Source organism: Rhinopithecus bieti, unplaced genomic scaffold (assembly GCF_001698545.2).
Source record: "Rhinopithecus bieti isolate Rb0 unplaced genomic scaffold, ASM169854v2 scaffold_9615, whole genome shotgun sequence".
Classification (NCBI taxonomy): Eukaryota; Metazoa; Chordata; class Mammalia; order Primates; family Cercopithecidae; genus Rhinopithecus; species Rhinopithecus bieti.
Window position 1 is genome coordinate 2,311,914 of NW_016806325.1, and position 13,469 is coordinate 2,325,382.

At 37.3% G+C, this 13,469-nt stretch overlaps 1 protein-coding gene across 3 annotated transcripts in view; it reads left to right on the forward strand.

Annotated features, from left to right (window-relative positions):
• PDE7B (phosphodiesterase 7B) overlaps positions 1-13,469 on the forward strand; it is a 344,591-nt gene that overhangs the window by 289,882 nt on the left and 41,240 nt on the right. For all 3 annotated transcript variants that reach the window (XM_017875484.1, XM_017875483.1, XM_017875482.1), the window contains 5 exons: positions 3,795-3,946; positions 5,533-5,596; positions 7,613-7,708; positions 10,450-10,550; positions 11,993-12,124. In XM_017875484.1, the coding sequence (XP_017730973.1) occupies positions 3,795-3,946; positions 5,533-5,596; positions 7,613-7,708; positions 10,450-10,550; positions 11,993-12,124 (545 nt within the window). The remainder of the gene's footprint in view (positions 1-3,794; positions 3,947-5,532; positions 5,597-7,612; positions 7,709-10,449; positions 10,551-11,992; positions 12,125-13,469) is intronic.

Here is a 13,469-nt window from a genome sequence, read left to right on the forward strand (position 1 = left end):
CCAAAGAGGTCCGCATTCTGTCATGTTGCCGAACTGATATTACTATTATTCGTTTGACTCTAGGTGAAAAAAATAGGTAAGGAATCTTGCTGTTTTCTTCTTCATTATAAAGATAAAAACAGATCTAAACTTAATATCTCCAGCTCATGGCATCATTAGTTTAGTAATATTTTAGTCAAAATTACTGAATAGTAACCATTATTTCCTACCATCTACACTTACGATATGTCACTTAATTTCAATGTCATTATCTTAACTATGAATCTTCCTAAAGTACTACACTACTTGGAAAACTAAAGGGAAGTTTAAGAAGTAATCCATTTCAATTTGCTATGTTTGTGGCATATTTCCATCATTCAGGGTTATTTTACTTGCTTCTGAGTTTATTATATAAATATAGATATACCCCAGCTACATAAGACATTTTCTTTTAGTATTTTGGGATGGGGAATTTTATAGAATATGAAAAAAAGGAAAATATCATCTATAGATATTTTCTTTTAGATTTTCCTTATACATAACATAGGAATAATTTATTTATTAATTGATTTCATTCTATATAGAGCTATCACTACATTTCTTTACTTTCCTATGTAGCAAAACTCCTTAAAAGAGTGGTCTACACTTGATATTGTTTCAAACTTCTTCACATTGTCTCTCTTCTTAACCTTTTCATCATAAAATAACTTCAATTTATCAAAAATCTGCAAGAATACTCATATATTCTTTCTCCATATGCACCATTTGTTATATTTTGCAATCTTTGCCTTGCTGCGATACATTTTTTTCTTAACACTTTATTGTACATATGCCACTTTATCACTAAATATTTCAGCATGTATTTTCTAACAATGAAAGCATTCTTTTGTAACCACACTTCAATTATCATTCAAATAATGTGTTTGGGGTATTTCTGGACAATCACTGTGATGTCAACACTCGAGTTTTAAAAGGCACATGTGAAATGAGTATTAAAATATTTATAAATATGAATGTCTCATGCATAAATCCGTATCCAAAATTATCCTAATAATGTCATTTATGAAATTTTTTTCTGATACAGAATCCAGTTAAGGGTCATGCATTGCATTTAGTGCACTGTCTCTGGTATTCATTATTATGAAACAATTCCTAAAGCTGTCTTTGTCTTTCATGATATCGACATTTTTTAAGAGCGCACAGGCTGATTGTTTTGTGGAGTGTCCTTCAACAATTTTGTCTAATGTTTCCTCTTTATTAGAATCAGATGTGCATTTGGGGTAGGAACACAATATGTGTGAGGTTGTATCCTTAGTGCATTACATTAGGAAGAGCATGATGTCAGTTTCTGGTGGCATTAACTTGGATTACTTAGGGAAGATGATGCCCCCTCTACATTTTCCACTAAAAAACTACCCATGTTTTCTTCTCCAATATTAATAAGTCTTCTGTGGGTAAATGCTTTGATATTGGGTAATTACCCCATTGCTTTTTAAACTTTTCACTTAATAATTTTAGTATCCATTAATGATTCTGCCTGAATCAGTCATTACCATATTGGCTGCAAAATGGTAATTTTCCAACTATTATTTCTTCTACATTTATCAGTTGGCACATTCTACAAAGAAGAGATTTCACTTCTCCTTATTTACTTACTTACCTTATCACCAGTATGAACTCATTGGTTCTTACTTCAGCCAATGGTTTACAATCCATTCTTTTGTTATTCATTTTGAGGCTCAAATTTCCCATATTTTCTCAGAGAGACCCCTTGATGTTGTCAATTCTGTCATTTTTAAATGATTCCATCTTTTTTTTTTAGCTCCCTCTTATTTTCTAGTATAACAAGATGCTACAGTTCATCTGGTACATTTTCCATCCCTGCCCTAGAATTGGCCATTTCACCAAGATAAATCTGGTCCCTATTAGCAAAAAGTCATATTTTAAAACCACAGTTTGGGTGCTAGGTGTGCTCATTGCTACCAGAGTGTTGCTGCTTCTAGGCACACAATAAAATGTACTCAAGTACTGCGTATAGTTCATGGCCAACTCTCAGTCTTCAAGGTACCTGACCCATTAGCAGCATTTAATTTTGATGATCACATCTTCCTACTGGCAATACAATCTTCATGAAGCTTCTAGGAAATGATGTTCTCTTGGCTTTCCTCTGTCCTCATGGGATACTCCTTCCCAGTCCTCTTTAATTTGCCCTACTTTTCTCTAAACCCATCTAAAGTCAAGGTAGAGTCTAGAACTCAGACTTTGATCCTTTTCTTGTCCGTATCTATACTTACTCCCTAGGTAATCTCATCTGACAACTCTCAAGTTTTTATCTCAAGTCCAGTCTTCTCCTGCAAGCTCTGGATTTTATGTCCATTTATTTCTACTTAGCATCCTCACCTGCATCTCTGATAGATGTCTAGATACAACATGTGTAAAATCGAACCACTCCAGACCTGGTCCACCTATAGCTTGCCCTTGAATTATGCCTTTGCATGCATAATGCAGCCTAAATAACAAACTGAATTTGGTCACTCACTGCCATCAGGGAGCACCATTGTTTCCTCTGCCCCTGCCATCTGTTGTGATTTTTGAGTTCCATAGAGGAAAGGGGGAGATAGGGGAAGGCAGGACAGAAGCCAAAATTACTTTACATATGAGCTGTACATTTCCTACTAGACTATTAAATTGACTCTACATTCAAAATTGGCAGCAGACGTCACTAATGTGGCCCTAGAGTGATTCATATAATTTCAGCTGAGATAAGAAATATCTTGACAGACATTCAAATAATGTGTTTGGGGTATTTCTGGACAGTCACTGTGATGTCAACACTCAAGTTTTGAAAGGCACATGTGAAATGAGTATTAAAATATCTCTACTGGTAAGATTAGATTTTTATGGCAACCAGTAAGACAGAATACACCATTAGAAAGTAAACACTCTCTGCTTCTTGTCAGGGGCATCCAGGTTACTTTTTGTGCTAAGATTATTGGGTCCTTTGCCAGTGATGTTCCTGGGATATTAGGAACTATTTCCTCACATGTAAACTGGTATATTCACAACCCTTCTAATTCAGGTGGAAAACATCATACAAGTGAGAGTGTGGGATGAGAACTTGGTCTAAATGTTTGAGTCTCAGTTCCGCTATAGTAGAAAAAGAATAACTGCTCATTTCAAATGCATGCAGAAGTGTGTGAATTTCACTTAGCATACCAGCATCATTAACAAGAAAATGAAAGTATTAATTCATATATTTCATGGTCTTCCAAAATTACATTCTGAAACACCTTGACATTTTAGTAAATGTAATGCATAAGAAATATAGTTAGGTCTGGTACAGTGACTCTCTCCTATAATCCCAGCACTTTGGGAGGCCAAGGTGGGCGAATAGCTTGAGCTCAGGAGTTCAAGATGAGCCTGGGCAACATGGCGAAAACTTGTCTCTATAACAAATGTAAAAATTAGCTAGGCATGGTGGTACATGCCTGTAGTCCCATCTACTTGGGAGGCTGAGGTGGGAGGATCGCTTGAGCCCAGGAGTCAGAGGTTGAAGTGAGCCAAGATTGCACCACTGCACTCCAAACTGGATGACAGTGTGAGACCCTGACTCAAAAAATAAGTAAAAAATTTAAAAAATATATCAGGTGTGTTCATGAAGCATTTCAAATGTAGAATTCAATAGACTATATTTTTAAAAGTATAGAAAGCATCCTCTAAATTTCTCTCCTTTTAATACATTATATTTTTACAGAGTGGAGCAAGTTGGCTCTCTTTTAAACATATAAATTTCTTGACTTGATGACTTTCCACAGATACAACATACTCAGGGGAGATTGGCACCAAGAAAAAGGTGAAAAGACTATTAAGCTTTCAAAGATACTTCCATGCATCAAGGCTGCTTCGTGGAATTATACCACAAGCCCCTCTCCACCTGCTGGATGAAGACTACCTTGGACAAGCAAGGGTAAGCTGACTGCCCCTGTCTCCTCACAGCAGGCCAGTGGCCAACAGTATGTGCCTCAGCTGATAGCACTGGTGTTGGAGTCCTACTCTGCCTCTTGAGGAGCTCTGTGACCCTGAGCTCATTATTCCATACATCTGGACTTTTTCCTCTAATAGCAAATGAAATTAACAGAAACATCCCCCTTATGAGGTGCACGAAGTAAACCACGTTTATATGCTTTCATTTTTATAAAGGTACAAAATATATTTGCATGATACTAAGTAAAGCAAAATTTTGGACTGGCAGATTACTAATGAAGGGATAACTAAAGTTTTAATTCATTAAATTAGCTCATTGTAATAGCTACACTAAAATAACCCAATCATCATCAACTCTTAATTCTACTTTAGGCTGTTGATGCACTGCATTTTCCTTTTCATAATTTTTAATTCATTTGAATAAATCTTAATAACTCTACAATTACTTTTGTAATACATTGATCTGACTGACGGTGGAAATTAATGTGTGACAATCTGCAAAAAGTGTTCAGGTTATGTCTACCCCAAACTGCCAAAGGAATTTAAATTTCAGCAATAAATGCCCCAGTTTAAACAGAAGTCAAAGATAGATTTTATAGCTTGCATGCTAAGTGATATTATACTATTTATATACTATTATGAAATATATACCACTGGCAAAGCACAGTGCCTCATGCCTGTAAATCCCAGTACCTTGAGAGGGTGAGGCAGGAGGATTGCTTAAGCTCAGGAGGTTAAGGCTTCAGTGAGGTATGATGATGCTACTGTACTCCAGCCTGGGGGACAGAGTGAGACCAGGTCTCAAAAAGAAAGAAAAAGAAAGAAAAGAAAGAAAGAAGGATGGAAGGAAAGAAAAAAGAAAAGAAAAGAAAAGAGAGAGGAAGAAGGGAGGGAGGGAAGGAGGAAGCAAGCAAGGAAGGAAGGAAGGAAGGAAGGAAGGAAGGAAGGCAGGAAGGCAGGAAGGCAGGCAGGCAGGCAACTAATATATGCCATTAGAAAATGAACAGCAAGTAATGTCAAAAGAGCTAATTCCCAATATTAGGCCTCCAAAAGGATAAAAAAATCATTCCTAACAACTTAAGGTCTGATATTGGGCAATTTTTGAATGTTTGCTTCTTTGTTTGCTTATGAGAGGAGAACAGGCCTAAGCTTCCCCAGCCCTGGAATATCACTGACAGAACACTCTTGGTGGTGTCTCTCCTCTAAGTAGCCACCTTTCAAGAAAGGTGGTGTGAGATGTGGAAAGGACAGAGGGCTGGAAGTCCAGCTATCAGAGGCCAAGTCCTGGGGCTGCCTTTAATATTGTGTGAGTTAGGTAAAAGTCTCACACAATCTAAACCTCAAAAATAACCTAATATCCCTTCATTTTCTGATGTGTTGTGAGGGTATTTTGTGTCACCACGGGGCATTTGGATTTTATTGTAGGACATAGGAAAAACATTCAATTGTACTAGATGATATTATGCGAGGATTTTCAACTTTTTAATTGTTTAATCCACTGTATCTCAAGTAAATGTTTGGGTCTCCAATGTGATTCATTTGCGTGCTGTTTGTTGTTTGCCTTTTCAGCATATGCTCTCCAAAGTGGGAATGTGGGATTTTGACATTTTCTTGTTTGATCGCTTGACAAATGGTAAGTTACCCAAAAGAATTCTCACTAAAATATATACCATAAAGTGGGATTAATTTCATGAAAACAAAATTTATTTTAAACATTGCTATTCCTTTTTCCTTCTTTCCCCATTTTCATAAATTTACAGCTACTGAAGGAGGACCTGGGTAAGGGAAAATCAACTCAAATGAAGAATAAGGACTGAATTTGACCTTAGAATCTTAAGACAGTTTCCTTGTGATCTTGATCATCCCAAAGGAATTTAGAAACCACAGATTAGATTCTTTTCTTGCAGAATATTTTGGCCACATCCAAAAGTAGGGAGTTCATTGTTAGTTGATGACAACGAGAAACAAAAGTATATCTGATCAGCCCTGACTTTTACAGGGCAGGGTGCTTGTGCAGTTTTATTAAGTGAGCTAAGTCTGCCCTGTTGTGGGTATTGCTCAGATATGTTTGACATCATCAGAAGAAAACAATTGCTGAGGAAAGAATATAAAAGCTTAGGCTGCAGCCAAAGGGAAAAGTAAACAGCCTCATTGGTGTCACTTCTTAAGTTTTTGTGCCTATAAGACCTTCCTTAAGAAAATAATAAAAAAATCTATTATATTTTTATCTGGCCATTAAACAAAGGCTGATGACTTTGAGGGCCAATGAAAGACATCACATTTAATGCTGATGTTGGTAGGCCTCATCATTTGCTAGACTTGTGCTTTAAGTCATTATATATGGTTTTCTCATCATTCTATTACTTGGCAAACAATATGCAGTTGAGAGAAATATAGCCTAAGACCATGAAATAGACCTTTACACTGTGGAAAGCAAACTAGATCATGGAGAGATGAATCCCATAATTTTGCATGTCATTTTGCTCAAATCAACTGAGAAATGGGTACTGGTAAACTAAGTTACCTGTGAACAAAAGAACTTGTTAAATGGTGTTTGTTTGAAAGAGAATATAATCATGACTCTCATAGACATATGAAATGACCACATGTCAGAGATTTTCAACTCAATTAGAGATCCAGTAAGATGCTACAACTAGTTCAAAGGAGAAGTCAAAGAGCCTCACATGTATACGAAGTATATACCACATATATCTAAGAAATGCTGAAATTGATTTACAAGTAGCTACAAAATCAAGAGGGGGAAATAAATTGTATTTCCACCTAACCGATTTCATTTCCCATATGTTTTCTTCCAGAGTTTAGGTCTTACGTATAAGTTTTAAATTCATTTAGTGTTGATTTTTGTATATGGTGAAAGATGAGGATCTAATTTCATTCTTCTGCATGTGGATATCCAGCTTTCCCAGCACCATTTATTGAAGAGACTGTCCTTTCCCCAATGTGTTTTTGGTGCCTTTGTCAAACATTAGTTGGCTACAGAAGCATGAATTTATTTCTGGGTTCTCTGTTCTGTTCCATTGGCTTCATTGTCTGTGCTTTTAAAATTCAAAATCATTATTCCTAAATAAACAATATTTCTTGAATGCTTACAAGTCATTACAGCTTCAATTTTGCATCTCTGCTGACTTGAATTCTAAAATAGCTCATAGTCAGATCTCCTCTTGAGTGATTTTCCATAGGAAGAAGAATAGGCTATGATTATTAAGCAATATGGTGGTTTAGATACACCTGTAAATGGAATCGTCAATTGGAAGTGACTTACGAAATATTTCAAGTGGCCATAAGCTGTGTCTTTAAAAAAAATACACATATACACGTGTGTGTGTGTGTGTATGTGTGTGTGTATGTGTATGTATCCCTGACACCCTAATAAGCAGATTCCTTCTAACTCTTAATGTCTTCATTGCCTTTGGTGAAGGGAGAAGGTCTGAGCTAATTTTATTTGTACAATAAGAAAAAACCTAGGATCAGATCATAGTAATAATATGCTCTATACTTGAATAATTTCACATCTAAAGGGGAAAAAAATTCTATCAAAGAAACTGTATTACAGAGATTTTGGATCTTATTGTCAATCTTGATATTTTAGTGATGGTCAAAATGAGTTAAAGTAAGTGTTTTCCTACAGGGAACAGCCTGGTAACACTGCTGTGCCACCTCTTCAATTCCCATGGACTTATTCACCATTTCAAGTTAGATATGGTGACCTTACACCGATTTTTAGGTAAGTCCTTGTTTTCACATTTCTAGCCCCATGCTCTTGAATAATGGCAATGCATAATACTCTTTAAAGTGGTAAGAACCATAGGATGATAGATGAAGACCTCCAATTAATCTTAAATGATCTCATCTTACTTTTAAAATATGGCTTGTTCATCCTAAATCATTTAAAAGTGTTTGATCCCAAACAACTTGGGGTTAGGGGTGCTGACCCCCTGTGTAGTCAAAAATCTGTATATAGCTTTTGAATGGAAGCCTTACCAATAACCAACAGTTAATTAACACATACTTTGTATGTTCTATGTATTATTTACTGTATTCTTACAATAAAGTAAGATAGAGAAAAGAAACTGTTATTTTAAAAATTACGGGGAATCCCAACACTTTGGGAGGAGAGCAGATCACAAGGTCAGGAGTTCGAGAACAGCCTGGCCAACACAGTGAAACCCTGTCTCTACTAAAAATACAAAAAAAAAAAAAAATTTAGCCAGGCTTGGTGGCAGGTGCCTATAATCCCAGCTACTTGGGAGGCTGAGGCAGGGAGAATCGCTTGAACCCGGGAGGTGGAGGTTGCAGTGAGCTGAGATCGTGCCACTGCACTCCAGCCTGGGCAACAGAGCAAGACTCTGTCCTAAAAATAAATAAATAAATAAATAAATAACAAGGAAGAGAAAATGTATTTACTATTCATCAAGTGGATGTGGATCATCATAAAGCTCTTCATCCTCATCATCTTCACACTGAGTAGGCAAAGGAAGAAGAGGAAGAAGAGTGGTTGGTCTTGTTGTCTCAGGGGTGGCAGAGGAAGAAAAAATCTGAGTACAAGTGGACTCACATGGTTTAAACCCATGTTCTCAAGGGTCAAGTGTAGTTATGTTTATAATAAATTATATGTAAAGAAAATCATCAGGAACATATCATTTTCAAAGAAGATACTGGTCTGCTGACATATTAACAAACCTCCAGCAGCATGTGCCTCAAATAATTCTAATCAGGACATGAGTTATTGAAAATTTTCAATAGGCTTTTTAAAAAATAATAACTACCATTTGTGTAGTGCCCACGATAAGCAGAGTACTTTTGGCAAGTTATTTCTAACCATTTAAACAAATCTGCAAGTAGGATGTTATTATCACCATTTGTCCCATAGTTTAGGAGAGGTACAAAGAGGCTTCATTACTTGCCCAAGGCCAACAGCTAGTAAGTGGCAGAATATGAGTCCAAGCCTAGCTCTGTTGACTTGGGAGTCCACCATCTTTCCACTCAACTCCATCATTACTCTGTAGCAAAAGGCAGCCTCAGTTCTTATTTAAATTTGTGCGTATTATTATTTATCTGCCAGTGAATTTTTCAGGGCACATTTCTAATCACCAAATGACTTTCCTCCGCCATTTAGCATGTTTCTGGCTTCTTTTTGACTTGCCACATGGCTGTACTTTGATTTTGGAAGCTGACTTAATGCCATCAGAATAAAATAACAGGCGTGACAATAATAACACGAGCCACACCCAGGTTTCTATGGTGCTTGCATCTGCTGGAAGCTCTTCCAAGGACTTGCATATGTTAGTAAACACATTTAATCCTTACTCCACTTTGAGCTCAGAGTTATTGCTATCCCCATTTTACAGAGGAGGAAACTGGGGGAACTTGCAGCTAAGTAACTTGCCCAGTACAGACATTAAAGTGATAGTGGGTTTAAATATAATTGTAAAATATACCTGCTGAATATAAGGTATGTGCAACACAACAGAAATACTTGAAACCAGTCACAACATGGCTCATTTCCAGAAATCCAAATAACGTCAAGTTGATTGTATTTTAATTGATGGAGCAAAGTAATGGCCATGCATAGGGCCAAATAATTTTGATTTGTCCAAAAAGGGAGATACAGATATAGATACTTTGGACATGTGTACCTACCCATAAAATACGTAAAGAACACAAAGACTTGACAACAGAATTAATACCGTAATCCAGAGCCAGATTCATAGCAATGGACTGAGAGAATCTGGCTGTACTTGCAAATCAGGACACTCTATACACACTGAATATATTGCATCCTAAGCATCGCCTTGGTTATGAGCTGAAGCAGGCTAGTGTCTTCCATAAATAGCAAACCAAAATTGCCTTGTCTGTGTCTCTACTTGGTTCCAAGAGCACTCTAAGCCTTGCATTAGATTGCAGGAGCATGAAAGATGATACTCTAACTTGAAAAAGGTAGAAATAAATGCAAGGAGTCCACAGTTGGATCAAGGCAGTACTCTGAATCTCTGCCCTAAGAGGCCCTGATTTGCTTTCATTGGTATTTGTTATTCAAGTGTTAAACCAGTCTTTGGATATCAGTATTCTGATGCTACTAGGGCTCTTTGAGGGAAACCTCATTTGTGGCATATTATTTATAAATGGCAGAAACTCAAGTTGTCCTTTTCCTACATATTTATTTTTCCTATGAATGACAGCCTTTATGAAAGTCAGAAAGGTGGGATTTACAAAGGAGGTGAGAAATCCCAAGGCTTCGCAAATCCTTTTGGCCTTTCTCCTCTCTGCTGTCCATCTCTGCTCTCTGCTAAAAACAGCCTAGCAGAACTGCCAAGCTTGCAAAGCACGTTTATTTTTAAAGCATCTCTATGCTGCACATTTTGGAGGCACTGATATTTTTAAGCAAAAAGCACCCACAGTAAGTCTAAGCTAGTATACCACTCCTATTTGGGTTTTAGTTGATTGAGTTATCTGTTTACCTCCCAGTCATGGTTCAAGAAGATTACCACAGCCAAAACCCGTACCACAATGCTGTTCACGCAGCTGATGTCACCCAGGCCATGCACTGCTACCTGAAAGAGCCGAAGGTAAGACGACCCAGCTGCCTCCTCAGCCACCTGGAAATGCCAAGGAAAGTACCTGCTGGGCCCAAGTTACCCAACATATCTGAGTAACTATGTTATGTGTCATTAACAATGTGAACACAAATTATGGATATTAAGGTTCCAGTATCAGCTCTGAAAATCTTACAATGTTCATGAAAAAGAATGGGACTCATCTGAGGTTTACTTTCACATTTTGTATATTTTTGAGGCTGCATTAGGACAAAATAACTTCCTCTCTATGGCAAGCTACATCTTAGGTATCTTCAACAGTACATAGAACTAGCTCCGTGCCTTAGATCTTTGCCACAAACAGCACCAGCATTGAACTTTGCTGGGAAAAGTCTCCTACTGCATGAGTTTTGATCAACAAATGGAATCAAAGCTCCTCAAGTCTGATGTTCTATTTCCTACTGAGCCAACTGGATATCCTGATTCAGGGCCCAAGAAAACTTGTGAATGTCAAAGACCTCTTAGCAAGCATGTTCTCATGCAATAAACCAATACAAAGTTAAAAATTAAAAACATCATAATAATGCTCAATACTCAACATTCAGGCAGTGCTTAGCTGTATCAAGTCTGTTGGTACAAGGTACAGGATGAGTTTTCTTAAGGTTTCTGGAAAATTATATTCTAAGACTGTTGAGTTCAATCTGTTTTAACATCCCCTACACACGTGGATGCTTTGACAGTAATCACTGAATGTTCAGGTGTCAAGCAGGCACTCTCAGGGCAAAGCTGGGTGGGTGCCTCATCCCTGCAACATATCCCAAGGACATTAATGGCTCTGTTTTTTAATTTCCAAGTAGTCTAAGCATTGCAATATGTCATACAGTTGTATTTTTAAAGTTAGTATTGGATTCCCATGTCTCTGCTTATTTTCCTAGCTAACCAGAAAATCACAGATTCTCATACATTCTCCCACTATTTATTACACATTGAAAAAAATGCGGATCTTACAAGTCGGCCCACTTCTTTCAAAGTGGCAAAGATATATTAGACAGTTGAAATACACAAATGATTTTTTATTAGGTCCATCACATGACTTCAACTTTTTTCTTCATTTACACATTTCTCTAGGAGCAAGGCTGATTTTAGGCCCTATCTTTTCCCTATCCACCCAACAACAGTATTGCCAACAAGCAATGCCACCACCACAACAAAACAAAACAGAGTGGAATAGGAAGAAGGGGATACCAGAATGATCTACACAATTTGAGTTTACCCAATTATTTTCCACACAGTCCTTTCCTTTTTGCCTGTGATTTCCTGTGACTGTCACCTCATTTAATGCTTCAAAGGGTAAAGGTCTGGCTGATAGGCTTAAACAATGCCATGATGATTCATTGTGTTTGATTTAGCCAAAATGATTATGAGCTTATTTGTGAAAACATACCAGTCAATCTCCCAGTTTGTTTTTTTAACAGCTCGCCAGCTTCCTCACACCTCTGGACATCATGCTTGGACTGCTGGCTGCAGCAGCACACGATGTGGACCACCCAGGGGTGAACCAGCCATTTTTGATAAAAACTAACCACCATCTTGCCAACCTATATCAGGTAAGGGAGCCCAACCTGGGGCCAGACACAGTATGGTCAATTGCCTTAGACCTGGTGCTCAAGCCCAAATCTTGCCCATGGAGAAAGTCTTCTTTTAGGGTTAGCCTCAGTGATGGAGACCACATCCAAAGAGCATGGGTTTGAAATAGGCCCAGCATATCCTGCAAGAGAGATTAAATTAATTTACAAGGATATCCAAGGAATTCAATTTGCTCCAAAGCAGGTTTGAAATTGTCTTAAGTTGAACAGGATCCTTGAGCCTCCCCTCTCATGGTCTGAGAATATCTGTCTCCATGGAGACTATCTTGTACATAATGGCCAGTTAAAGCCAGTTCCTGCAGGACTGCCATGGATATTTCCGAGGTGCAACCCTAATTCAGACTTGACTCTGGGGCCATTTCTGAACTGTGTTGGCCTCTGAGTCAGAGATATGTTATTAAAGACAATAGGCATACTTCATTGTTATAAAATAGTTGAGCAATATGAGAAGGTTGGCCTCAAGAATTCTTCTCTACAATATTGTTTCAGATATTAAGCCCTAGATCGTAAATGAGTTACTTCCAGAATTTTCAATGTGGTTCTTTGAACACCTTCAGCTGTCATTAACAAAATCATTTCACACAAGAGAGTCATTGATATCAGTTTTAGTGGATCTTTTGGAAAAAAAAAAAAAAAAAAAAAAAAAGAGTGCTGAAAGAAATCCTGGCAGATGCCTATAAAACAGCTGCATTAAACAAGATTTTGCAACTTGAGGATGCATTTTTTTTCAATAAAGTACAATTGGAACATGAAAAGAAGCCTTTCTCCATCCAGTTGATTAGCTTCGGGCACAGATAGGAAACAGGTTTCCAAGACATATATGTTTACCTAGCATATACTTCAATTCTGAGCTCCCTTGAGCTGCCAGCCAGCACCTAGAGCTGGGATAGATATGGCCACGTAGAGGAGACAGGATAATAGAACCAAAAAAGCCTTCTGATGATGACCTAAAAAACTAAACAAAGATTTAAAAAAAGCTAAAACTTAATTTTCTAAACCATCTCAGCAGCAAAATGTATTGCTTGAGAAAAGACACAGATATTTAACTAGGGAAAAAATGAATGATTATCGTGAAAACCCCCAAAACAAGTTTTTTCCTCCTGTCAATTTTGACTTTTTCAAATGTCATTTATTAAACAAAGAAAATCAGTCAACAAGGTTGGCTACTCAGTCCATTAACATATAATGTAAATGCTTACATGATTCTAATTTCCCATCATCAAATAAATCCTACCAATGATGTTTCAGAGAGTAACTACTGCTATTGACTGATTTGTACATAAAAACCAAGGTCATAAAACTACAC